The sequence below is a fragment of the Drosophila subpulchrella genome, chromosome 3R, assembly GCF_014743375.2.
Source record: "Drosophila subpulchrella strain 33 F10 #4 breed RU33 chromosome 3R, RU_Dsub_v1.1 Primary Assembly, whole genome shotgun sequence".
Taxonomy (NCBI): Eukaryota; Metazoa; Arthropoda; class Insecta; order Diptera; family Drosophilidae; genus Drosophila; species Drosophila subpulchrella.
Window position 1 is genome coordinate 14288808 of NC_050609.1, and position 23285 is coordinate 14312092.

General features: G+C 41.4%; 4 protein-coding genes across 6 annotated transcripts; all 4 read right to left on the reverse strand.

The window, feature by feature from the left end:
* Positions 1–7430: 7430 nt before the first annotated feature.
* Positions 7431–10151, reverse strand: LOC119558359 (nose resistant to fluoxetine protein 6-like). Its single transcript, XM_037871866.1, has 9 exons — positions 9737–10151; positions 9307–9673; positions 9182–9255; positions 8919–9121; positions 8750–8862; positions 8478–8688; positions 8235–8416; positions 7709–8174; positions 7431–7648 (listed from the first exon to the last, which is right to left on the reverse strand). Exons 1-9 carry the CDS (start codon positions 10005–10007, stop codon positions 7436–7438), a joined length of 2100 nt encoding a protein of 699 aa, XP_037727794.1. The 5' UTR covers positions 10008–10151; the 3' UTR covers positions 7431–7435.
* Positions 10152–12910: 2759 nt separating this feature from the next.
* Positions 12911–16659, reverse strand: LOC119556004 (nose resistant to fluoxetine protein 6-like). Of its 3 annotated transcripts, none has more exons than XM_037867768.1 (11): positions 16303–16654; positions 15978–16238; positions 15375–15724; positions 14945–15311; positions 14820–14893; positions 14557–14759; positions 14388–14500; positions 14116–14326; positions 13873–14054; positions 13347–13812; positions 12911–13285 (listed from the first exon to the last, which is right to left on the reverse strand). In XM_037867768.1, the coding sequence occupies exons 3-11, from the start codon at positions 15643–15645 to the stop codon at positions 13073–13075; spliced, it is 2100 nt and encodes a 699-aa protein (XP_037723696.1). In that variant the 5' UTR covers positions 15646–15724; positions 15978–16238; positions 16303–16654; the 3' UTR covers positions 12911–13072. The 3 variants fall into 3 exon arrangements, with proteins under 3 accessions (XP_037723696.1, XP_037723685.1, XP_037723702.1); XM_037867757.1 differs by having other exon boundaries at positions 15978–16241; XM_037867774.1 differs by lacking the exon at positions 15978–16238 and having other exon boundaries at positions 16631–16659.
* LOC119553613 (O-acyltransferase like protein-like) lies at positions 16033–20137 on the reverse strand. The gene is made up of 10 exons (XM_037864075.1): positions 19873–20137; positions 19480–19813; positions 19347–19420; positions 19092–19294; positions 18930–19042; positions 18654–18864; positions 18418–18596; positions 17889–18354; positions 17637–17823; positions 16033–16241 (listed from the first exon to the last, which is right to left on the reverse strand). Exons 1-10 carry the CDS (start codon positions 20135–20137, stop codon positions 16033–16035), a joined length of 2241 nt encoding a protein of 746 aa, XP_037720003.1.
* Positions 20138–20363: 226 nt separating this feature from the next.
* LOC119556859 (nose resistant to fluoxetine protein 6-like) lies at positions 20364–23042 on the reverse strand. The gene is made up of 9 exons (XM_037869333.1): positions 22769–23042; positions 22352–22715; positions 22208–22281; positions 21944–22146; positions 21778–21890; positions 21514–21727; positions 21275–21456; positions 20748–21219; positions 20364–20681 (listed from the first exon to the last, which is right to left on the reverse strand). Exons 1-9 carry the CDS (start codon positions 23040–23042, stop codon positions 20475–20477), a joined length of 2103 nt encoding a protein of 700 aa, XP_037725261.1. The 3' UTR covers positions 20364–20474.
* Positions 23043–23285: the final 243 nt, after the last annotated feature.

Sequence of the window (23285 nt, forward strand, 5' to 3'; positions counted from 1 at the left end):
TATAAATGTGAAAGCAAACCCGAGTTGTCTTCTTATTTTCCACGCTGCCTGCAGATTTTCACCATACAGATGCAGATACGCAACCGGATACGGAAACGTTATCTGCTACACGCACACACAGGGGCCGTATAGCAGACATTAACACCTGAAGGACCAAAGTTGCTGCTCCTTCTCGCCACCCCCTTTTTCACAGAGGTGTTAAAATCGTGGTTGCCTCTGCCGGGCCAACAAAAAAGATACAAAAAATTATATATATAGAACATAAAAGCGGCAAAGTTAAAATAACACGTACAAATTTTGTATGCAAACAAACCGCAACGCACACAGACGCAGACACACACACACAGACACGCGTACACACGCACACAGAGGCACGCGCGGAATGGCGGCGAATGAAAAAATTGCGTGCAGCCTTTTAGGCGCTGCCGGCTAACACAACGCGGTTCGCTTTTATATGCCATTGTAGCCGGCTCCTCTTCTTCTTGGCCAGCATTTTGATGGCGCACTAAACTTTATGCGCGGCACATAAATAGAAATGCACGCAAAAAACTTTCACAAAGCTAGAACCGAAATAAAAACAGTGGTGAAACGTAGGAATGGGTATATGGGTTCCCATTTATTTTTTTGGTGGTTTTTAGGGCGGTCACACGCAAATGGTTCGGGTCAGAGTGGTATTCATGCGTGGCCCGCGGCAATTCAAGCGCGATCTGTTTACCTTGGGTGAGCCTCCTCTGAACCAACACTAACGCTAACCCACTGAAGCCCACCTGGTCACCTGGTCACCACCCACCCACTGGGGTCAATCTAATCTGCCTCTGCACTTGGCCATTTTGGTCAAGATTTATGTGTGCCTTGCATTGCATAGGCGGCGCCATTTAAATGTCTGGGTTCCACTGGCTGCACCGAGAGAATAACTAAGCCTAATTCTAATTGCATTCGAATAAAAAATCTGTTTTAATTTTCAAACATATTTTTGCCGGATTTTTGTTTTACAAAATAGATGTTTAACGATAAAGTATGAAATATATGGGACTTATTAAAATAGTATCTTGCCATTTTCAGAACAGACCAATAATTTTTTAAAAAGAGATGACCGGAAAAACTCAGCCTAAATCCAAATTTAAATAATTTTTTTTATTCTCTGTTCTTTTGATAAAATTCATTGTTCTTGGTTTTTCTTGTTGCTACTCTTCAAATGTCCTTTCTTTTATGACATCACTGATAGGTGAAATAAAGGCCTTAACATTTTTGAAATGGTTTTATATGAATATGAATAGCCCCTTCTTAAAACTTCTGAACATTTTTAACGAATTCTGATAGTGCCTGAATTTTCCGTGTATACAACAAATCAGCCATCATATGTTCGGGGGCTTGTCGGAAAAGTGGGCGTGGTCAGTTGGCAGAGGGTGGTGAAACGGCTGGGGGAGGAAAAAATTTATTGCCAGCGATTGCATAGCTGATAAATTTAGTTTGCACTCTACTGGGCGCGGTCATAGCCTCGCAGCGATGGTGTTGGAAATTATGACGCGTCAATTGGCGGGGGCTAAAATGAACTCCCCCTAACAGCCCAACATCCCAACCAACCAGTTCAGCAACCCTGGCCAAGAGGTGCGTGCGGAAGTGGCTGACTAAATTGCAGCGGGCTAAAACAACAATTGCTTTTGATTTAAGTTGCATTAAATTAGTTTCCACACGGCGGCTGATTAATGAGTGCAGCGAACTTTCTGACAGCGCCAAGTTGCCGCCCAGGAAGTGGGCGTGGCACCTCGGAAAGGTGAGGTCCTTGCCACATACACTTAATCAAAAAAGAGGGCAACGCTGAAAGAAGGTGATCATTGGGCACTTGGCAGATGGCAATTTATGACTACCAACCGAAGCAGGAACTTAAAGTAAATATTTCTATGGCAAGTTTTTTGTTTTTCTTCACTGATTTTTGCACAAAAAAAAAGGTAGGTTAAAACCCTGTCCATGCATTGCCATGCATAATTTATTACGCCACTCCCGATGCCTGTTAAAGGCAAATCAAAATGCACTTTATTGCACAACGGTATGGAATGGAATGCAGCAAAATAATATGCCATCAGCGTCATTTTCTCCTCGATTGAAATGCAGAAATGAAATGGATGGAACGTCTGTGGGTGGGCTGACCACTTTGGCCATTTGCATAATATTGATTCCATTTGCCGGCCTCGAAGCCAGCCGAACAGTCGAACACGGCTCGTAATGTCATTTCGAGTGTTTCATGCCCGCCCACGAGCCATGGCATCGCATCAGCATCCTTGACATGGCCTATACAAATAAATTCTACCCAACAAATTGGGTAAATGGACGCCAATGCCCCCTGAACCGAAATGAACCGAGCATATGAAAGTCATGAGCCACCACAATCAGAGCCGCACTTGAGCTGCTGGGGCCAGGAAATTATGCAAATGGAGACGCAGCCTGATGAACTGCCGCCTCGAACGGCTGCCAATAGAAAAACGCATTTCGTCGATGTTCGGTAATTAAGAGAGCCCGTTGGCCAGCTGTCCTGCTGGCCTGGTCATCGAAAAACGGAACGATAAATGCTAAAATGGGAGCTGCCAGTTGCAGAGCTCCTCAGTTGTTCTAGTGGGTTGCTCCTAATGAGGTTTAGCTCTCGCAATGCCCAAAACCGGAACCGAGTGGGTTCGTCTTCGCATAGGTCACATCTGCCATGATGATCCTGCAACCCATCGCATCCCAACCCCCACAACTGGTAACATTTGCATGCGAAACTGGCTCGTTACGTTATGAATACCAGAGTTTCCAAAGGCAGCAGGCGTTATGTGACCCATCAGGAGGTCAGCTGGAAACTGCAGTGGGCCTCCTATTTACGGCCCAAATTAGCGGTCGAATGATGCACTTTGTGCCGTCGTGTCTCTGGCTCTGACATGCCCATTGCGAGTCGCGGATATTAAGCCTTTGATTGATGGCCGCGAAATGTGGTAATAGCTATCGCTGGCAAGGGGGGGGATTTTGTTGAGCTGGCCGGGCACAGTTTCAATTAGCCAGACACCCAGTTAAAGAGGGCCACCCCTGCTTCTCATGGCGGCTGCACAAAGGCATCCCCATAAAGTGGCTACAAGTATGCGGCAATTAGCATTTAACGAGCACCACATGCCAGCCACAATGGCAGGACACGGCCCAGGACAAGGCACCGGCACTGGTGTCCTCAGACACTGGAGGAGTCCTGTCGACATAATAATATACACACAACTACAACTAGCACACCCCGCCGACGCCAACAACATCAGTTGAGGGGGCGAAGGACAATGTCATCGACAAAATACAAGGGCCAGCTTACCCAGTCCCCCAGCAAAAAACTCTTTTGTTGCCCGAGTCAACAATTTGAACCCCTTCTATCTGGGAAACCCTCACACCAACACCCCCTAAAATCCTGATTACTTAACTAAATATGGCAGCTTATGGCGGGACACGGCCATTCGCCAGTGGCCAGTGGGCAGTGGCACTAAACTCTCTGATTTACACGATTTGCATACGCTCAGCCAGAGGCGGAACATTCGGCGGACTGGGAGTGCGAGGCCTTAATTAGCAGTCGCGGGCTTTATCCTTATCAGCCAGCAGCTGTCCACCTGACCCCGCGAGTAACCAATGAACAATCCGGGACAATGGGTCAGCCAAAGGCTTTAAGTTTCATTAGCAACACAAAGGCGGATTTTCACGGACACTAAAGCTAGCCCATACTTTTCAGAAAACGATAGCGATAGTATTATCCCATTGAATGAGTTTGACATAGAAGTCATATTTATATACAAATGACTACATAAGCTTAAGTTTTTAAAAATATTTTAAAGTATTTCTATTTAAATTATTTCAACACATTGATACATTGCTTTACTATACAATAGATTTGAAATTCTCAATGATTTTTAGAATATAGTCATGTAAAAGAAAGTTCTCCTTATTTCCAGTACCTGTAAATAAATTCTCCAACCCAAATCTAGACAAATAAACTCTTACGCTAGAAAGTGAAAACCTCAACACGATTAATTAAGTTTTCTTGGCCCAAAATAAAACTTTCTTTTGTGTCCCACTTGGAGCCCATTCCGCTGGCGAGTTCATTAGCATGTCGCGTCTTCAATAATAACTCAGGGCAAAGACAGGCCAAGGCCCCGGGATCCGTAGTCTTATCAGTGGACTCTTATCTGGGATACATAAATTCCAGCCTCGACTCGGCGGCGGCAAAGTTTCTTGGGGTTCTATTATGCAGCAGGCTGGGAATCGGGGATGAGTCCTCCGATTGGGGAGGTGGTGGGGCGCTAATTAAGACACGCAAAGTGCGGCCCTAAGACAAATGGTTCCGTGGCACGTAAGCGGCGCGTCAATCTTGGCCAAGGGCTAAGGGACTCCCTCTTTCCATACCACACAAAAAAAAAGCCACCCGCAGGCTCAGACATTTTCTCAGACTTTGGACATGTTTTGTTCTCGGAAAGTTTGTCGAGAAACTCCCCAACCGCCGATTTGACGCCTCGTAAAAAATGTCAATGAAGTGATTTATAAAAGAGACGCAGAGCAAATATGCTAATGCGTTTCTGTTAATGAAAGTTTTTAGGCTCCAACAATTGTACAGTCCTGTTCATTGAGGGTCAGCGGCTTATTAGCCAGTCTATAATCTTGACTTCAACATAATGTCTTCATTTTTTCACCATTTTGGTTTTGCGTGCCCGCAGTTGCACATTAAATTTTAATGCCATATTTTATGCTGCCAAAATTTACATAAATTTATTGTATTGGTGTGTGTGTATTTATGTGGGTACTAATCAAATCAAAAGAGTGACGGGCCTTCCCAGCCCATTTTTTCTATGAATTACTAAACAGACATGCAAACTTCTCGGGAGGTTTTGACTCAAGGCAAACCAACACTCGCATACCTCAATTCAGTCATACACTTGGCAATCGTTCAGGTGCAAATGAGACCAAAATAATAGTTATAATAATATTACTGACTTATTTATACCTCTAAAAATACCATAAAAGTTAAAAGTGCATGTTTATAAATACTTACTATTTTTTATATAAATATAAATACTTTTTTTTTTCTTCTATACAGTCTTAGTACTATTTTTTTGAGCTCAGCTGTGTGTGTTTAGATGTGGTTAGAAAAATAGCAGGCCACGTTGCGCATACGACGCGTTGCCTCTTGGCAGAGGGCCAACAGACCGGGGCAACAACAATGCATTCGCTGCAGCAGCAGCAACAAAGGCCCCAACAACAATAACAACAAGGATAACCATTGCTCTTTGGGCCCCATTGTTGTGCCACCCTGGCTATATTGTATTTTTTCCTTTGCCCGAATAACGGAAGGCGTTCCGAGGAAGGCGCATGTATAATTAGAGCTATGAAGCATGTCCGGTGAAGTTTGGCATTTAAATGTGGCAACAACAACGAGGCAGCAGGCAGCAGGCAGCAGGCAGCAGAGGTAGCCAGATCGCCATTTTGCCATTACCAAGTTTGAAATTGGGCAGGGCCCCGAAGAGCTGGGGCATTGTTGTTGGCCAGATATATTTTATAATGCCACAAACATGCACGACTTCGACTCCAGAAAGCGAGTGTGTATGTGTGCGAAAGTGCACTCCGCTTAGTTTACGTACTGCGCCTCCACATGCAAACAGGACACGGAGGACATGGACATGGAGGAGCACCCGGAGGACAGTCCAAACCTAACCAACCGAATCCCGGGCTTACCCGGGGAACCTGGAACAAGGAAAAGGGACAGGAACTTTGTGTGCAACTTTATCTTTTGATTTATACAATAATAAACACAAATGTGCACAAAAGTTCTTTGTACTTTGTTCTTTGCACTGGCAGAGCGGCAGAATGCCGAAAGTTAAATCGGGAAATGTTTACATGAGCAGTTGACTCCTGCTAATTGGAAGTCCTGTCAGAAGGCGCCTCTCCGGGGATATTACAAAAGCTTATTACGAAGACTTAAAGCCAGCCAAAATGTGCACTCCCTCTGGGTCAAAGAAGAATACAGCTGCCGCACGAAGGCGGATCGATTTTCAATTGTGGCCCCCTGGAGTTGGGGGCAATTCAATGAATCGTAAGTGGACCGGTCCTCCCACAGAAGTGTGCCTTAACCCATTAAATGCCAGCAACTGCAATCGAACACGCAACCCTTGGCGCAGTCACAAAACGTTAATGCAACCGAGCCGCCTTGCCAACAGTGCTGCCAACTTTGTTTTTCTCTTTAAAGATCTGGGTTTCTTGCACTCTGTTATTATAGGTTTTAAGCAGTGCCTTTTTGGAGGGTAAGAACTATAAAAATATGTTAGCATCAAGGATAGGTAAATTTAATTGTTGGAGCCTTAAAATTAATTATGATTTATTGATACCATTTTCTATTTTCCAATACTTTTAATAAGCGTTTAAAATAAAGAGAAAAATTTTTAAAATAGCTTGGTAGACTTATTGCCAGGATCCATAGCTGTATGATGTAAGGCTTTATTATTAGCCATTATTTTTGAGGAGCATTTAAAATAAATGATTCATAATCTTAAAAAAATTACTTATCAAACGAGGTAGGTATAAAATTCAGCTTCATATTTGAGTTTTATGGACCGATTTTCCCTCGTTTGGGGATCATCACTGCCGTCGAAAAGCCGGCGTTGGAGTTTCATGTTCCTGGTTGCCATGTGCCGGCGGTGTCAATGTGGTGCACATTAAGCTTAACACCGCTTAAGCGCGAATACCGTCGAAACGCCACTTTAAGGCGCTGCCTGTAATGGCCAACTCGTTCCCGTTCCCGTTGCCATTCTCATTCGGCATTCGGCGGAGGCGCCGCGTAATAATGTTAAATGTCAGGTGCAGTGCAGCTGTCCCTGCCGCAATCGAAGTGGAAATGGTTGGGGTGGTGCAAGTGAAGGGGGATGTGGAAGTGGAAGTCGAACCCGGAGTCGAAGCGCACCAGCAGGCACTAATTAAGTTGCCCGGCAGCCGCGTAACTGCCATAAAATATGCGCAGTGGGAATTCGAATTCGGATCCGGATCCAGATCGCTTTGTCGGCCCGGCCAGACACTTTTGCCCACATTGCAGTTGCTGTTGCAATCGCACTCGGAGTTGCACTGCCAATGACTGAGGCAGTTGCACGTAGTTTATGGCATCGGGCTAAGCGAAGTCGACGCGAGTCAAGAAGTTCTCCATTTGTTTCCAGGCTTAAATTTACACGGGACATGCAACCAAAAAGTGATGGGGGTGGTGTACCAACAGTCGGAAGCGGAGGAGTCGTATATAAATGTCTTACTCAGTCAGGAGCAAGCTACAAGCTGGCCATAGGAACAAAGAACTTCAGTACTACCAATTACTTTTCTACAAAAATACCATACATTTATTTACTTCAGTTTAAAATATATAAGTTACTACAGCTAATAGGAAAGCAGGTTCGTCCTAAACCTAATATGCAGGAGGTGAAGGTGTGTTCACCTTAAGCTCTTCTAGGTTTTTCTGTTCATTCTCATCTATCTGTGATTTCTGCTTAACGAGAGGAGGGTTTTTTCCTTTTGGCTCCAGGAAATTGCCAAGTCCACTAAAGGGTGCCTCAATGAGTAGATGCATCACATAGGCAAAACACACGGTGATTCCAAGGGTTGACCAGAAGCTGAGCATCTACAGAGATAATAGATTAGAGTAAAAATTTTTGCTATAAAACTAAATATAAAAACCCACTATTCTGTAATTCGAGAAGTAGGAATTCGTCCTTATACTTTGGGCGTTTACTTCCTGGATGAACATGTGCCACATGTAGACGGAGTAGGAGAGTCTGGAGAAGGGTTGCCACAGTGGGTAGGACAGGAAGCTGTCAGCCAGTCCTCCGAATCCCTGCATGCAGGCAAATATCACCCAGCAAAGGGCCATTGGGAAACCCACTCGAGTGAGGGTGTAGTAAAAGGCCTCCGACACGATGGGAAGGGTAGGAGAACTCCACTGGGCCGCCGGGTAGAGGGCAAAGATCGAGGTGAAGATCATGGCCAAACAGAGGATCCATCCCGACCACACGGCTAGCCAGCTTAGCTGGAACTTCTTGGCCCTATTCAAGTGCAGGAAGTATCCGAAGAGAAAACCAACCAGCCAGGGCATAGCATGTGTATGGGTGGGATAGTACAAATACTTCTGCGCCTTAAATGAAAATTGCCTAGGAAATATAAGATTATTTAAGTATTTCACAGCAACATTACAAGTCAACATCACTTACTTTATTACCAATGAGTAGTCATTAACCACCATGGTAGCGAAAAGACACCCAGACAGCAGTATTATGAGAACGAAAATACCAGCAGCAGCCTTCTTTCCCCATTTGTAGACAGCTATCAGCAGGATCGGCGAGATAAGGAACATTTGCATGTCTACCGACAAATACCAGGTATGTGACAGGCACTAAAGTCCGAAGAACGTTTATGTTACCTTGATTAGGGTTAAGAAAATTACTTGGACCTACCCTATCATTGGTATAGTTATTAACGAAAAGCAAGGTCCAATACCAACTCCTCTCGCACACAGCCTTTTGTGTGTACCCACGGGAAAAAAGAGGACCGCTTGTGATCATGGGCATAAGTCTCAAAGAGACTACAATGGCCATCGCCAGCAGAGGAAAAATGCGGATTATGCGGTGCAGATACATTAGAGGAACATTTAGTTTGCCCTTAGTTCTGCGGAGGAAATTAAAAGTAAAATTGGTAAAATGAAATTCGAACAGAAAAACTATCTTACCTATCCATCATTCGCAAAGTAATCAAAGCCACCAACAATCCCCCAAGCACGAAAAACGAATCCACTGCGAAATAGCCATGTAGAATAAAACTGGCGTATGGTGACTCCTCCCACTAAAAATGATTAATTATAAAATACTTTGTCCGCAAATCACCAGTAATTTTCTTACCGAGTAAGCATGAAATAAGTTAATATTTGCCGTAAACAGAGTCCTCACATATTGATGGCAGAAAACCACCCAAACGAGTGACAGGCAGCGGATTCCATTGAGGCAGTCGATAACATTTGGATTCGAATTGGGTTGTACAATGCGGAATAGAGCCCTGGAGTTGGCCCTGGCCGAGAAAATCTTGACAATGGCTGGAAGCTGATCTGAAAGTTAACAAGTCATTGCGAAATTTCAATCGCAACGATTATTTTTTGTACACTCACCCTGATTCTTGACCAGATAGTAGTCCCACAAGGTAAACAAAGCCACCAAAGAACCCATGAACGATAAGATCACTCTGTAATCAGAAGCATTAGCCGGTAGCTGATTCAAAAGTCTGCTCGCTTACATCATGAAAATGGTTAGTCCATCCCAGGGTTCACTTTCGCTGGTTTGGCAACTGCTATCGCTGATACTCATGGCGGTGCTGGGAATACTGACGTTGAGCAGCTGCTTCACCGTCTGACCCACAAACGTGTTCATTTGAGCGGCCGAACAAGTGGCCGGAAGGCAGGTGGCGGTTTTAAATGTTCTCAAGGTCGTAGTGTTGACCCCCAGAATTTTGGCGGGAGACACTGAAAGAAAACAGTACTTTCCTTGGATGGTTCTGCCCAGGCTGGTCTCTTTCTTGATGTTCAAACACTCGTCAAAGTTGCCAAGGTCGTACGTGTTGCCGGTAAGCAGACCCGAGGGTACGGAACCCCAGGCATCAAACACTGGCGTAATACAAATATGATGGTCATAAAAAATACTTTTTCGGCTTTCCAAGGTTAACTTACTTTTCAGTGCCCAGTATTGACCGCTTCGAAGTCCCGCCACTAAGGCAGCCAGATCACTAAGGCACAGCAGATCATCCTGTGTTGACAGCCTGGAGTCCAGAGCCTTTAAATCATCCTGATTAAGATTCTGTAGGTGCCCATCAATCTCAAGTCCCAAGGATCTCATTTTTTTGATCCCCTGGAGGTTCTGCAGGACATCTTCTTCCTTTAATTGTGCGGCACTAATAACCACAATACCGCAGAGGAAAACTACTCCGACTATGTTGACCATGCTGGCTCAACTCTTATTGATTGCTTCTCACGGATTCGAAACCCTTTTTATATGTGAACTAGCCTGAGATAAGCACCGTCTGCGAGCGCAAAGTGTGATATTAGTCATAAGGTCGATTCTATTGAAAACAAGGAAGAACGCTATAGTTGAGTACCTCGACTATCAGACACCCGTTACTTAGCTAAAGGGACCAAAGGAAAATGGAGATATGCAAGCAGTAAAGCGAGATTGAAATGCGCCACCTACCGGCGGTAGACAGATTTCAGCGTTGTGGGCGTAAGAGTGGGCGTGGCAACATTTTTTTTTTAATCAATCGATAGGTATTGATGAGACCAATACATTTCAGTTAAAATTTTGTATCTAGCATGAAAATTGTGGGCGCCACAGGCTTGGGCGGTTTGTGGGCGTTAGAGTGGGCGTGACATATTCTCGTAACAAACTTGCGCTGCGCTCAAGCCTACGGAATCTAAATATGAAATCCCATTTCTCTATCCTTGATATTTTCCGAGATATCCGCGTTCATATTTACGATTTTTTTAAGTTTGTGGGCGGTTTGTGGGCGTTCAAGTGGGCGTGGCAAACTTTTTTTGGGTCAATCGATAGGTATTGATGAGAACAATACATTTCAGTTAAAATTTTTATTCTAGCATGAAAACTTTAGGAGCCACAGTTTTGGGCGGTTTGTGGGCGTTAGAGTGGGCGTGGCACTCTGCTGAAACAAACTTGCGCTGCGTAAGAAGCGCAGGAATCTGCACGCCTAATCTCAATAGTCTAGCTCTTATAGTTTCCGAGATCCCAGCGTTCATCCGGACGGACAGACAGACGGACAGACGGACAGACGGAAATGGCTAGATCTACTCGGCTAGTGATCCTGATCAAGAATATATGTACTTTATGGGGTCGGAAACGCTTCCTTCTGCCTGTTACATACTTTCCGACAAATCTAGTATACCCTTTTACTCTACGAGTAACGGGTATAATAAGGAAAATAAGGGTCAATGTTTTGACCATAATAACTGAAAGGGAATGGACTACTTCTGTGTAAATCGCCAGAGCTTATATATCTGTCTGTCCTAGTTTATAAGGAATTTGATCACTCAATTATAAAAAAAAATTTCGTTTGGGTGTGTTTTAGATTGTCTATCATTTCTATTAAGAGAGTTATTTAGCCCTTACAAATGAGCGGAAACTTTTTTATGAAAAAATATTAGAACTACAAACAAAGTGATACCAAAAGGTTCATTTGCCGATTTAAGTACTTTTTAGGTTGAATCGCAGTTATACTTAGCAAGTTTTTAAAAGTTTAAGAATTGTTGTCGATTACCAAGAGTCAAATAAAAATCTTTAACGGTTGGTACATTTCCTGTTAATACAGCTGATATTACGTTATCAGTGAATTCGTAGTATTCCAAATGATGATCAGTAGATGATTTAGTGCCTTATCTTTAAAATTATAAAAAGCGAACAAGTCGGTCATTCTGAGTTCCCCATTTGTAATCACGTGATGAGGAACTTACTGTTTTTGACAATTTTATTAATAGCCTCTTTATAATTTCTTTAGAAATTGATTCAAATAGGTGATAAAATTAGTAAACTCAATGGCTGGGCGAGTTTTTTTGAATGGTCTTAGCAGAAAACTCTGTTATCAGTACTTGGCAGTTAGAAGCCATCTTAATCCAAAAAAAATATTTCTTAGAAACGGTTTTACGAAATACGGACAATGTTGAAAATTCATTTATTTCATTAACTACTTTTACCTCGTTAAGAGGTGTTTTTGTTTGATATCAGAAGTTTTTTTTTGCACAAGAGTTTAAGTACCCCAATACCATGACTAGGAGTCGTCCCCATGAATATTAAACTTTTTAATAACAAGTTTTATCGCTTTAATTACCTAATTTAATGGCACAAGTTTGGAATCTCAAGGGCTGTATAGTTTAAGATTCCAAGAGAAACCTGTCGTTTCCTGTATTTCCCGCCGAACTAGCGGGTTTTTCCAAAGTGGTAGAACAAATAGATCAAGTTTCCTATTTTAATTAGCTTAATGCAAGTAAAGGACCCTAAAACCATAACAGATTTTCCGTTTGAAAAAATCGAATAAGAATATTTTTCATCAAATTGGTTTTTTTCTTGTTTAGTCCAATAAGTATGAAATATTTCGTATACGGAGCTGAAACGAGTTGCACTTTTTATCGCTTAATATCTGCCAAACGGTAATTTTTAGGGCAAAAAGTGTTATATATCAAAAGTTGAGGAATCTCAAGGACTATATGATTTGAAATTTAAAAAGAAATCGTTTTACTCAATTTTGAGAAAATAGTCAAAAAGTGGTTTCAAAAAATAACTTTTTGTCATAACTCTAAATCTATTATGTTTAGTCAACTTTACTATATGAAGGGTATTTAGCAAATTAAATTATCTTTTCAGAAATATATGGCACGTTTCTATAACATAAGTTGTTTAGATACTATAAGCATTTTAAGTCTGGCTTTTTTTTTTATTTTTCGCTAAACTAGCGGGTTTTTCCAAAATTCGTAGAACAAACGTTTTCTAATTCAAGCTACTTCATACACTCATAGGGTTTCCAAAGCCTTAAAACTAAGATGGGATGCATACAAACCCACAAACAAAGGGACAAACATTTTCATTTTGGGAAGAAGAAGAAAATATTGTTTTTTGAATTACTTTTGAACGGGACATCGGATTTCAACAAATGAGGTGTCATTCGACGCGTATTCTCAGTAAGAATAAAACTAGGTTAACAGCTTTTATACCCACCGTATCCAGCAGATTTTCTAAATTTTTACTTTTACACTTTCACGGTCTTTTCTCCCAAACAAATCTATATTTCGAAAGTCTTGGTATGCAATCTTCTTAGTGATTTGCAATACCTTTCGATTGGTGTATCACTCGTTACGATCGGACCATAATGGCAGATTTTCAATTCTGCGGCTATATATAGTAGTCGTCTTCGCACGCTCTCTTGCGCGCTTCGCCACTACGTGTACTGTCGTACACAGTGATATATAAGTTATTACTGCTAATAGGAAAGCAGGTTCGACCTAAACCTAATATGCAGGAGGTGAAGGTGTGTTCACCTTAAGCTCTTCTAGGTTTTTCTGTTCGTTCTCATCTATCTGTGATTTTTGTTTTACGAGTGGGGGGTTTCTTCTTTTTGGCACCAGGAAATTGCCAAGTCCACCGAAGGGTGCCTCAATGAGTAGATGCATCACATAGGCAAAACACACGGTGATTCCGAAGGTTGACCAGAAGTTGAGCATCTACAGAGATAATAGATTAGAGTAAAAAATGTATGCTAGAAAACTAAATATAAAAACCCACAGTTCTGTAATCCGAGAAGTAGGAATTCGTCCTCATACTTCGGGCGTTCACTTCCTGGATGAACATGTGCCACATGTAGACGGAGTAGGAGAGTCTGGAGAGGGGCTGCCACAGGGGCGAGGAGAGGAAACTGTTGGCCAGTCCTCCGAATCCCTGCATGCATGCAAAGATCACCCAGCAAACGGCCATTGGGAAACCCACTCGAGTGAGGGTGTAGTAAAAGGCCTCCGACACGATGGGAAGGGTAGGAGAACTCCACTGGGCCGCCGGGTAGAGGGCAAAGATCGAAGTGAAGATCATGGCCAGACAGAGGATCCATCCCGACCACACGGCTAGCCAGCTTAGCTGGAACTTCTTGGCCCTATTCAAGTGCAGGAAGTAGCCGAAGAGAAAACCAACCAGCCAAGGCATAGCATGTGTATGTGTGGGATAGTACAAATACTTCGCCGCCTTTAATGAATATCGCCTAGAAAATAATAGATTATTTAAGTATTTCACAGCAAAATTACAAGTTAACATCACTTACTTCATCAGCAATGAGTAATCATTAACCACCATGGTGGCGAAAAGACACCCAGACAGCAATACTATGAGGACGAAAATACCAGCAGCAGCCTTCTTTCCCCATTTGTAGACAGCTATCAGCAGGATCGGCGAGATAAGGAACATTTGCATGTCTACCGATAAATACCACGTGTGTCCAAGGCACTAAAGTCCAAAGAACGTTTATGATACATTGATTAGGGTTAAGAAAATTACTCGGACCTACCCTATCATTGGTATAGTTATTAACGAAGAGCAAGGTCCAATACCAACTCCTCTCGCACATAGCCTTTTGTGTATACCCACGGGAAAAAAGAGGACCGCTTGTGATCATGGGCATAAGTCTCAAAGAGACTACAATGGCCATCGCCAAAAGGGGAACAATGCGGATTATGCGGTGCAGATACATTAGAGGAACATTTAGTTTGCCCTTAGTTCTGTGAGGGAAATTCAAAATAAAATTGGTGAAATGAAATAAGGAGTGAAATACCATCTTACCTATCCATCATTCGCAAAGTAATCAGGGCTACCAACAATCCGCCAAGCACGAAAAACGAATCCACTGAGAAAAAGCCATGCAGAATAAAACTGGCGTATGCTGACTCCTCCCACTAAAAATGATTAATTATAAAATACTTTGTCCGCAAATCACCAGTAATTTTCTTACCGAGTAAGCATGAAACAAGTTAATATTTGCCGCAAGCAGAGTCATCACATATTGATGGCAAAAAACCACCCAAACGAGTGACAGGCAGCGTATTCCATTGAGGCAGTCGATAACATTCGGATTCGAATTGGGCTGTACAATGCGGAATAGAGCCCTGGAGTTGGCCCTGGCCGAGAAAACCTTGACAATGGCTGGAAGCTGATCTGAAAGTTAACAAATCATTGTGAAATTTCAATAGCAACGATTATTTTTTGATAACTCACCCTGATTCTTGACCAGACAGTAGTCCCACAAGGTAAACAAAGCCACCAAAGAACCCATGAACGATAAGATCACTCTGTAATCAGAAGCATTAGCCGGTAGCTGATTAAAAGGTCTGCGCGCTTACATCATAAAAATGGTTAGTCCATCCCAGGGTTCACTTTCGCTGGTTTGGCAACTGCTATCGCTGATACTCATGGCGGTGCTGGGAATACTGACGTTGAGCAGCTGCTTCACCGTCTGACCCACAAACGTGTTCATTTGAGCGGCCGAACAAGTGGCCGGAAGGCAGGTGGCGGTTTTAAATGTTCTCAAGGTCGTAGTGTTGACCCCCAGAATTTTGGCGGGAGACACTGAAAGAAAACAGTACTTTCCTTGGATGGTTCTGCCCAGGCTGGTCTCTTTCTTGATGTTCAAACACTCGTCAAAGTTGCCAAGGTCGTACGTGTTGCCGGTAAGCAGACCCGAGGGTACGGAACCCCAGGCATCAAACACTGGCGTAATACAAATATGATGGTCATAAAAAATACTTTTTCGGCTTTCCAAGGTTAACTTACTTTTCAGTGCCCAGTATTGACCGCTTTGAAGTCCCGCCACTAAGGCAGCCAGATCACTAAGGCACAGCAGATCATCCTGTGTTGACAGTCTGGAGTCCAGAACCTTTAAATCATCCTGATTAAGATTCTGTAGGTGCCCAGCAATCTCAAGTCCCAAGGATCTGAGTTTTTTGATTCCCTGGAGCTCCAGCAGGACATCTTCTTCCTTTAATTGTGCGGCACTAATAAGCGCAATAACGCAGAGAAAAACTACTCCGACTATGTTGACCATGCTGGCTCAACTCTTATTAATGGCTTCTCACGGATTCGTAACCCTTTTTATATGCGAATTAGTCTGAGATAAGCACCGTCTGCGAGCGCAAAGTGTGATATTAGTCATAAGGTCGATTCTATTGAAAGTAAGCGATAAGCCTCTGAACTTATCAGTATACAATTGTATGTCAATACTTCAAAACATAGAACTAAGAGAGAGACTAAGAGATTAAAACGATATCAGCACAGGGATTAGCTAATATTTAAAGTAGCTTTATCACATTCACGTGACATTTCTTTATGTGGACCAAGGGAATAAACAAATATTTTTAAGCACCTGCAATAAATTACCTAATATGGGTATCAATACCGGTCTTTTTGAACGAAGCCATACAAATTTCGGAATCTAATCAGTTGGTGTTACAGCAGTTGGCTCAGGTGCTTCCAGTTCTCTTTGCTTATTTGGGTCAACGTCACCAGTGGTGCTCTCCTGCGGCTGGTTGAAATATGATATGTATTTGTTCTCTGTAGATGCCTTCTTTTGAGACCTTAAGAAAATATCAAGTCCTCTAAAGAAGGCCTGGTGAAACCCATTGAAGACCCGCAATGAAGCTTCTGAAAAGATGTTTTTAAATCAGAAGAATCCATCCAGTATTTTTAAGATCGAAAAACCTACCACTTGAGAATTCGAGAAGAAAGTATTGGACCTTAAAAATCGTTGGTATGATTAAAGCACTAAAATATATTGTGTATGGAATTCTATTAAATCACTTTTCAATGTACAATATTGACCGCCTTGAAAAGCTGACATGCACTTGTACATTTCACTGAGGCACAAAAGATCCTCCTGAGTTGGCACTCAGTCGAAAAAATTTAAATCGTTCAACGTTACATTTTGAAAGTAGTCGGCGAACTCATTACCCAAGGGCTTGAGTTTTTTAAGATTCTGAAATTCATCCAGAAGATTTGTGTCCTCAGGATGCGTAACGCTAATGAGGACGAACCCACTAAGCAAAATAAGGCTCAATGTTTTGACCATGTTAACTTTAGGGAAATAAACTACTTCTGTGTAAATCGTCGGAGCTTATATACTAGCGATAACGACCAATTATAAGCAAGGATAAGGCACATACACTGAACAAATTATCAGGAAATTCAACAGCTTAGTACAATAATAGTCGATTCGTAACATCTAGTCATAAAAGGTTTAATTCCACTGATGGCTCTATCAGTCCAAGTTTATTAAGCATTTGACCACTCATTTGTAAAAAAAAGATTTCGTTGGGTGTGTTTTATATTGTCTATCATTTCTATTAAGAGAGTAAATTTGCCGATACAAATGAGTGGAAACTTTTTTATAAAGATGTATATTTAAAGTGATACCAAAAGGTTAATTTGACGATTTAAGTACTTTTTATTTTGAATCACAGTAATACTTAGCTAGTTTTAAAATATCAAAAATATAAGACTATATATGTCTACGGTAAAAACAATAGTTGTTGTCGATTACCAAGAGGTAAATAAAAATCTTTAACGACTAGTACATTTCCAGTTAATATGGCTGATATTATGATGATAAGTAGATGATTTAGTGCCTTATCTTATAAAATTAAAAAATGCAAACATGTCAGTCATTCTGAGTTCCCGATTTGTAATCACTTGTTGAGGGACTTACTGTTTTTGACAATTTTATTAATAGCCTCTTTATAATTTCTTTAGAATTTTATTCAAATATGTGATCAATCAGCTTGAATGGACTTAGCAGAACTCTCTGTTATCAGTACTTGGCAGTAAGAAACTATCTTGATCCAAGAAAATTCTTTTTTAAAAACGGTTTTACAAAACTGTTGCATTGTTAAAAGCATTTATTTCATAAACTTTTCTTTTGCACCTGGCATATGGGTGTAACTTTCCATTTATCGGTAAGCAAACACATTATATCCATTGTAAGTGTTTAATCAGTTGGAATTCGAGAATTATTTTCCCATCCATCCAATACTTTTAAGTTACTTGTCCTTCCATCATCTATCTGATTCTGCTGCACTTCCTCTGAATTTGCTTTTGACTCGTTGCCAACAAAAACTATTTTTTGAGACCGTAACAGTAGATCCAGTCCACCAACAGGAGCTTCAACGAGGATGTACATAAAGTAGGCCAGCAGCACGGTAAAGCCAAAGGTCGACCAAAATCTAAGCATCTGTGAGGATATTAGAAACATAGGAACGAAGACGTTTAACAATGTGTCTGACAAAGTTTACTTACCACTTGGTAATCCGAGAAGTACGAATTTGTCCTTATACTTCGAGAGTTTATTTCTTGAATAAATTTGTGCCAGATGTAGACGGAATACGAGAGTCTCGAAAGAGGTTGCCACAATGGAGAAGACAGGAAGCTGTTGGCCAAGCCCCCATATCCTTGCATACACGCGAAAATAACCCAACCAATAGCCATTGGCCAGCCCAAACGGGTGAGGGTATAATATATGGACTCTTCCAAGGTGGATAAGGGAGGAGCGCCCGATTTAATAGCCGGATAAAGGGCAAAGATCGATGTGAAGATCATGGCCAGGCAGAGAATCCATCCCGACCACACTGCCATCCAGCTCAATTTAAACTTCTTTCCCTGGTTCAAGTAAAGAAAGTATCCGAAAAGAAATCCCATAAGCCAAGGAGTAGCGTGAGTGTGGGTGGCGTAGTAAATCTTCTCTTGAGCCGTAGAACTATAATTCCTGTTATAAAATATAGAAACATTTAATCAATTTAAATATATTAACCATGAACGTTTTAGTTACTTTAGCATCGAGTAGTTGTTGACCATCATAGTGGCAAAGAGGCAGCCAGAAAGTAAGACTATCAGGACAAGTATTCCAGCTGCAGCTTTTTTACCCCATTTGTAGATAGCGATTAGCAGTATCGGAGAAATTAAGAATAACTGCATATCCACTGCCAGATACCATGTATGATGTAAGCACTAAATAAAAGGTGAGTTATTTAGACGGATGAATATTATTACTGAATGTTATTCCACCTTATGCTTTGTGTAGTTAACCATAAAGAGCAGGGTCCAAAACCAACTCTTCTGACATTCCGATTTGTCACTATATCCATCCTTAAGAAGAGGTCCTCCAGCCACCACACCCATTAGCTTTGTGTATACCAGTATAGCTGTGGCTAAAATAGGAACAATACGGATCAGACGATGAAGATACATCAGGGGCACATTTAGTTTGCCCTTGGTTCTGTAATGAGGTTAACAAAATTGTTATTACTTATAGTTCTCTGAAACTTTAATTTTTTAACTTACCTGTCCATCATTCTTAGAGCAATCACGGAAACCAACAAACCACCGATAAAGAAAAAAGAATCCACTGAGTAAAAGCCGTGCACAATAAAGCTGGAAAATGGCATTTGCACCCACTAAAAAAACGAGTTAATTTTTAATTCATTGTAAAAGCTTAAAACTTACCTGCAGAATTCCAAAAAAATTAATATTTATTGATGACATATGGGTGACATATTCGTGGCAGTAAACCACCCAGAAAAGGGACATGCAACGAATTCCAGAAAGGCAGTCGATTACATTTGGGTTTGACTTGTTCTCCACGATGCGGAAAATTGTACGTGAGTTGACCCTCGCCGAAAAAACCTTTACTAATACAGGAAGCTGATCTGCAAAAAGGGATATTGTTAAATCAGTATACTAACTATTTTTCCAGCTCACCTTGATTCTGGCAGAAAAAGTAGTCATACACCGTAAGGAAAGCTACGACAGAGCCCATCAGTGATAAGATGACTCTGAAATATGAAAGTTTAATTTACTCATCTCGATATGGTTAAAATATGTAGTAACTTACATTGCGAAAATAGTAAGACTATCCCAAGGTTCACTTTCATTTGTCTGGCAAGTGCTGTCGCTGATACTCATTAATGAGTCAGTTATATTCAAATTTAGTACTCTCTTCATCATCTGAGCCAAAAACTTGTTCATATGAGTGGCCGAGCAAGAAGCCGGAAAGCAAGTTGCGGTCGTAAGTGACAGTCCCTGAAATTGTTTAGGTGACGCTGTTAGAAAGCAATACTTTCCACGAATGTTCTCGTTTTCGATGTTGATACACTCGTCGAAGTTTCCCAAGTCGTATAAGTTTCCAGTTAAAATACCAGAAGGTATAGAGCCCCAAGCATCAATCACTGTCGATATCAAAAAAGATTAAACTAAATTTCATGAAATTAAAAAATATCTTTCTCACTTTTCAAAGCCCAATATTGACCGCCTTGTAGAGCCATCATTAGCTTGGTCATATCACTAAGGCACAAAAGATCCTCCTGAGTTGGCAGTCGGGAGTCGAAAAGACTTAAATCGTTCAGCGTTACATTTTGAAAGTAGTCGGCGAACTCAGTACCCAGAGGTTTAAGATACTTCAAATGATAAAATCCTTGCAGGACTTCCTTGTCCCCAAGGTGTGCTGCCCCGACTAGGATAACACCACCTAGCAAAATAAATCCCACCAGCATGCTGCCTTAAATTGTAATGACTGCTTATGCATACAATTTTATGAACTTATATAGGCATTATCAACAGATAAGTACATTACCAAAAAAGTCGACAATGGTCACCGATTGTGGGTAATCTTTTATATGAGCAGGTTGACAGCAGATTGACAATTTGAAGTCGTAATCTATCTTTAAGAAAGAAGCATAGGAAACCTACATTGTTTATATGGATTTTATTTATAGCCTCATTATAGTTTCCGTAGAAACGCATTTACATTTCATAATAGTACTTCAAAGTAGCCAATACTTTTATCAGTTATCAATACTTGGAATTAACTTAGTTATAATTGAGTGTATACTAATCGGGTTTTCTAATTGCCACCAATATCTGATCAGGGTTTTTTTCGGCGGGTTCTATATTGGAGGCAGCAATATGGTTTTGCAAAGTAGATTTCTTTTTCGGTTTCAGCAGGCTGTCAAAGCCTCCCAAAGGTGCTTCAATGGTGAGGTAAAAGAAATATGATAACATAACAGTAAAGCCAAAATCTGACCAAAATTTAAGCATCTATAAGAAAACAATTGGTATTCGTTATAATGGAAATCAAGTAATTATATAGAAAATTAAACATACCGCTGTGTAGTCTGAGAAATAGGTACTGGTTCTGGAATTCTTGCAGTTTATCTCCACGATGAACATGTGCCAGATGTAGACGGAGTATGAGAGTCTTGAAAGTGGTTGCCATAGCGGTGAGGAAAGAAAACTGTTGGCCAGACCACCGTAACCCTGCATACAGGCAAACACTATCCAACACAGGGAAATTGGCCAGGCTAATCGTGTGAGGGTGTAATATAGGGACTCCTCCAGAGTGGACAGAGCAGGAGCACTCCACTTAGCGGCCGGATAAAGAGCGAAAAGCGATGTTCCCAGAAGGGCGAGGCAAATGGCCCATCCTGACCACACGGCCAGCCAGTTCAGCTGGAACTTCCTACCCCTATTCAGATGCAAAAAGTAACCAAACAGGAATCCAATCAGCCAAGGAGCTGCGTGCCTATGGGTGGCCTGATAAAGCATGTGATTAGCCATATTGCTGCCAGTCGTATTTCTGCAATCGGTATATTGTTATTAAAGCGCTTTCAAGATACATTTCTGATACGTACTTGACCAAAAAGGAGAAATTGTTGATCATCATAGTGGCGAAAAGACAACCTGAAAGCAGGATAATAAGTAAGACAATCCCAGCAGCTGCCTTTTTGCCCCATTTGTAGAGAGCGATCAGTAGAAGCGGCGAGATGATATACAACTGCATGTCCACTGCCAAGTACCAAGAATGACTCAGGCACTAAAAATATATATATAAGTTAGCCACATTCTAGATTAAATTCCTATTAAAACTAACAGAATTATTTGTGGCATAATTTTGGATAAAAAGCAGGGTCCAAAACCAGTTTTTCTCGCAGTTATCTTTTCCACTGAAACCATTATAAAATAGGGGACCACCGGACACGAGTGGCATAATCTTCATATAGATCAGGATGGCCATGGCCAAAACAGGTAGGATCCGAATCAAGCGATGAAGGTACATCAAAGGAGCATTTAGTTTACCCTTGGTTCTATAAAACATCGAATTAAAAATGAAAGCAATCTATTCAAAATCACTTACTTATCCATCGAGCGCAGAGCAATCATGGACACCAACAAGCCACCCAGGAAGAAAAAAGAATCCACAGAGAATACGCCATGCAGAACAATATTGGAATAAGGTTGTTCGGCCCACTGGAAAATTAAAGGTTTTTATGGTGCTTAAAGTATATAAGAGGTGGACTCACAGAAATAGCATGCACAAAGTTTATATTTGGCATGGTGGTAAAGTAAAGGTTGACATGGGAAAAGACTACCCAAATGATGGACATGCAACGGATGCCGTGAAGACATCCGATCACATTTGGATTAGATTTAGTCTCCACAATGCGAAAGAGAGCTCGGGAATTGGATCTAATTGAGAAGGCCTGTATAAGTGCTGAGGGTTCATCTATGAATGGAGGATAAAATAGTCTTAATCAAAAATAAAGGCAAAGGGATGGTCTACTCACCTTGGTTTTTGCGTAGAAAATAATCGTAAAGGGTAAAGAAAGTCACTACCGAAACCATTAAAGATAAAACCACTCTGTGAAATTTATAAATTGTTAGTGCTCTTCAAACATACTTTACTCTATTAAACATAATATTGGACTTACACAGTGAATATGGTCAAGCCATCCCATGGTTTGCTGTCTATAGTTTGGCAAGAGGCTTCATTGATACTTAAGCTCGTAGAACTATTCGAACCAATCAATTGCTGTAGAAGTTTTTCCACAAATCCCTCCATTTGGGCAGCTGAGCACGAGGCCGGAAAACACGTGGCTATATTTACTGGTTTTGCGTTCAAGGCCGGAATGCTAAGTAGACCGCCAATAGGTGCAGAAATAAAGCAATACTTTCCTTGGACACTATGATCGCTGGTGATCTGTTGACTGATCTTAAGGCACTCATCATAATTGCCCAAGTCGTAAAAATTGCCATACAAAAGCCCCGAGGGAATTGAACCCCATGCATCGATCACTAAGAATTAAAATAGCTTATAAAAATATAGTTTTTAAAAATGAATCACTTACTTTTAATAGCCCAATAATTGCCAGCCGCCAAACTCTGCATTAATACTGCCATGTCTGCCAAGCACAACAGTTGATTCTCTTTCGGCAATTCCGTATAGAAGTCCAAATCCAAATCTCTGACTGAAACATTTTGGAAGTGTTCTGCAAACTCTACTCCAAGTGGTCGCAGATGCTTAAGTCGCTGGTATTGCTTTAAAAGCTCAGTTTCCTTCAGTTCTGAGGCCCCGATGAGAAGCAGTCCGCTGAGCAAAAGAATTGTAATAACTCTGGCCATGGTCGTTTGATTTCGACTGACTGGTTTTACCATCATTGTTTGGTTTTATTTCGCTAAGACCCTCGATTAAATTTTGGGATAAGAGTAAGCGTGATAAGCTGGCTGTTCAGTTGGTCAGCTGATAAGAAATGTGACAGGAGACATCTAGACGGTCAATTCCGCATTTCAAGCTTGGCGAATTCCCCGATAGTGAGCATTCAGCTAGACTTCAGGGTACTACGAACAATAAACCGTGCAATGTTT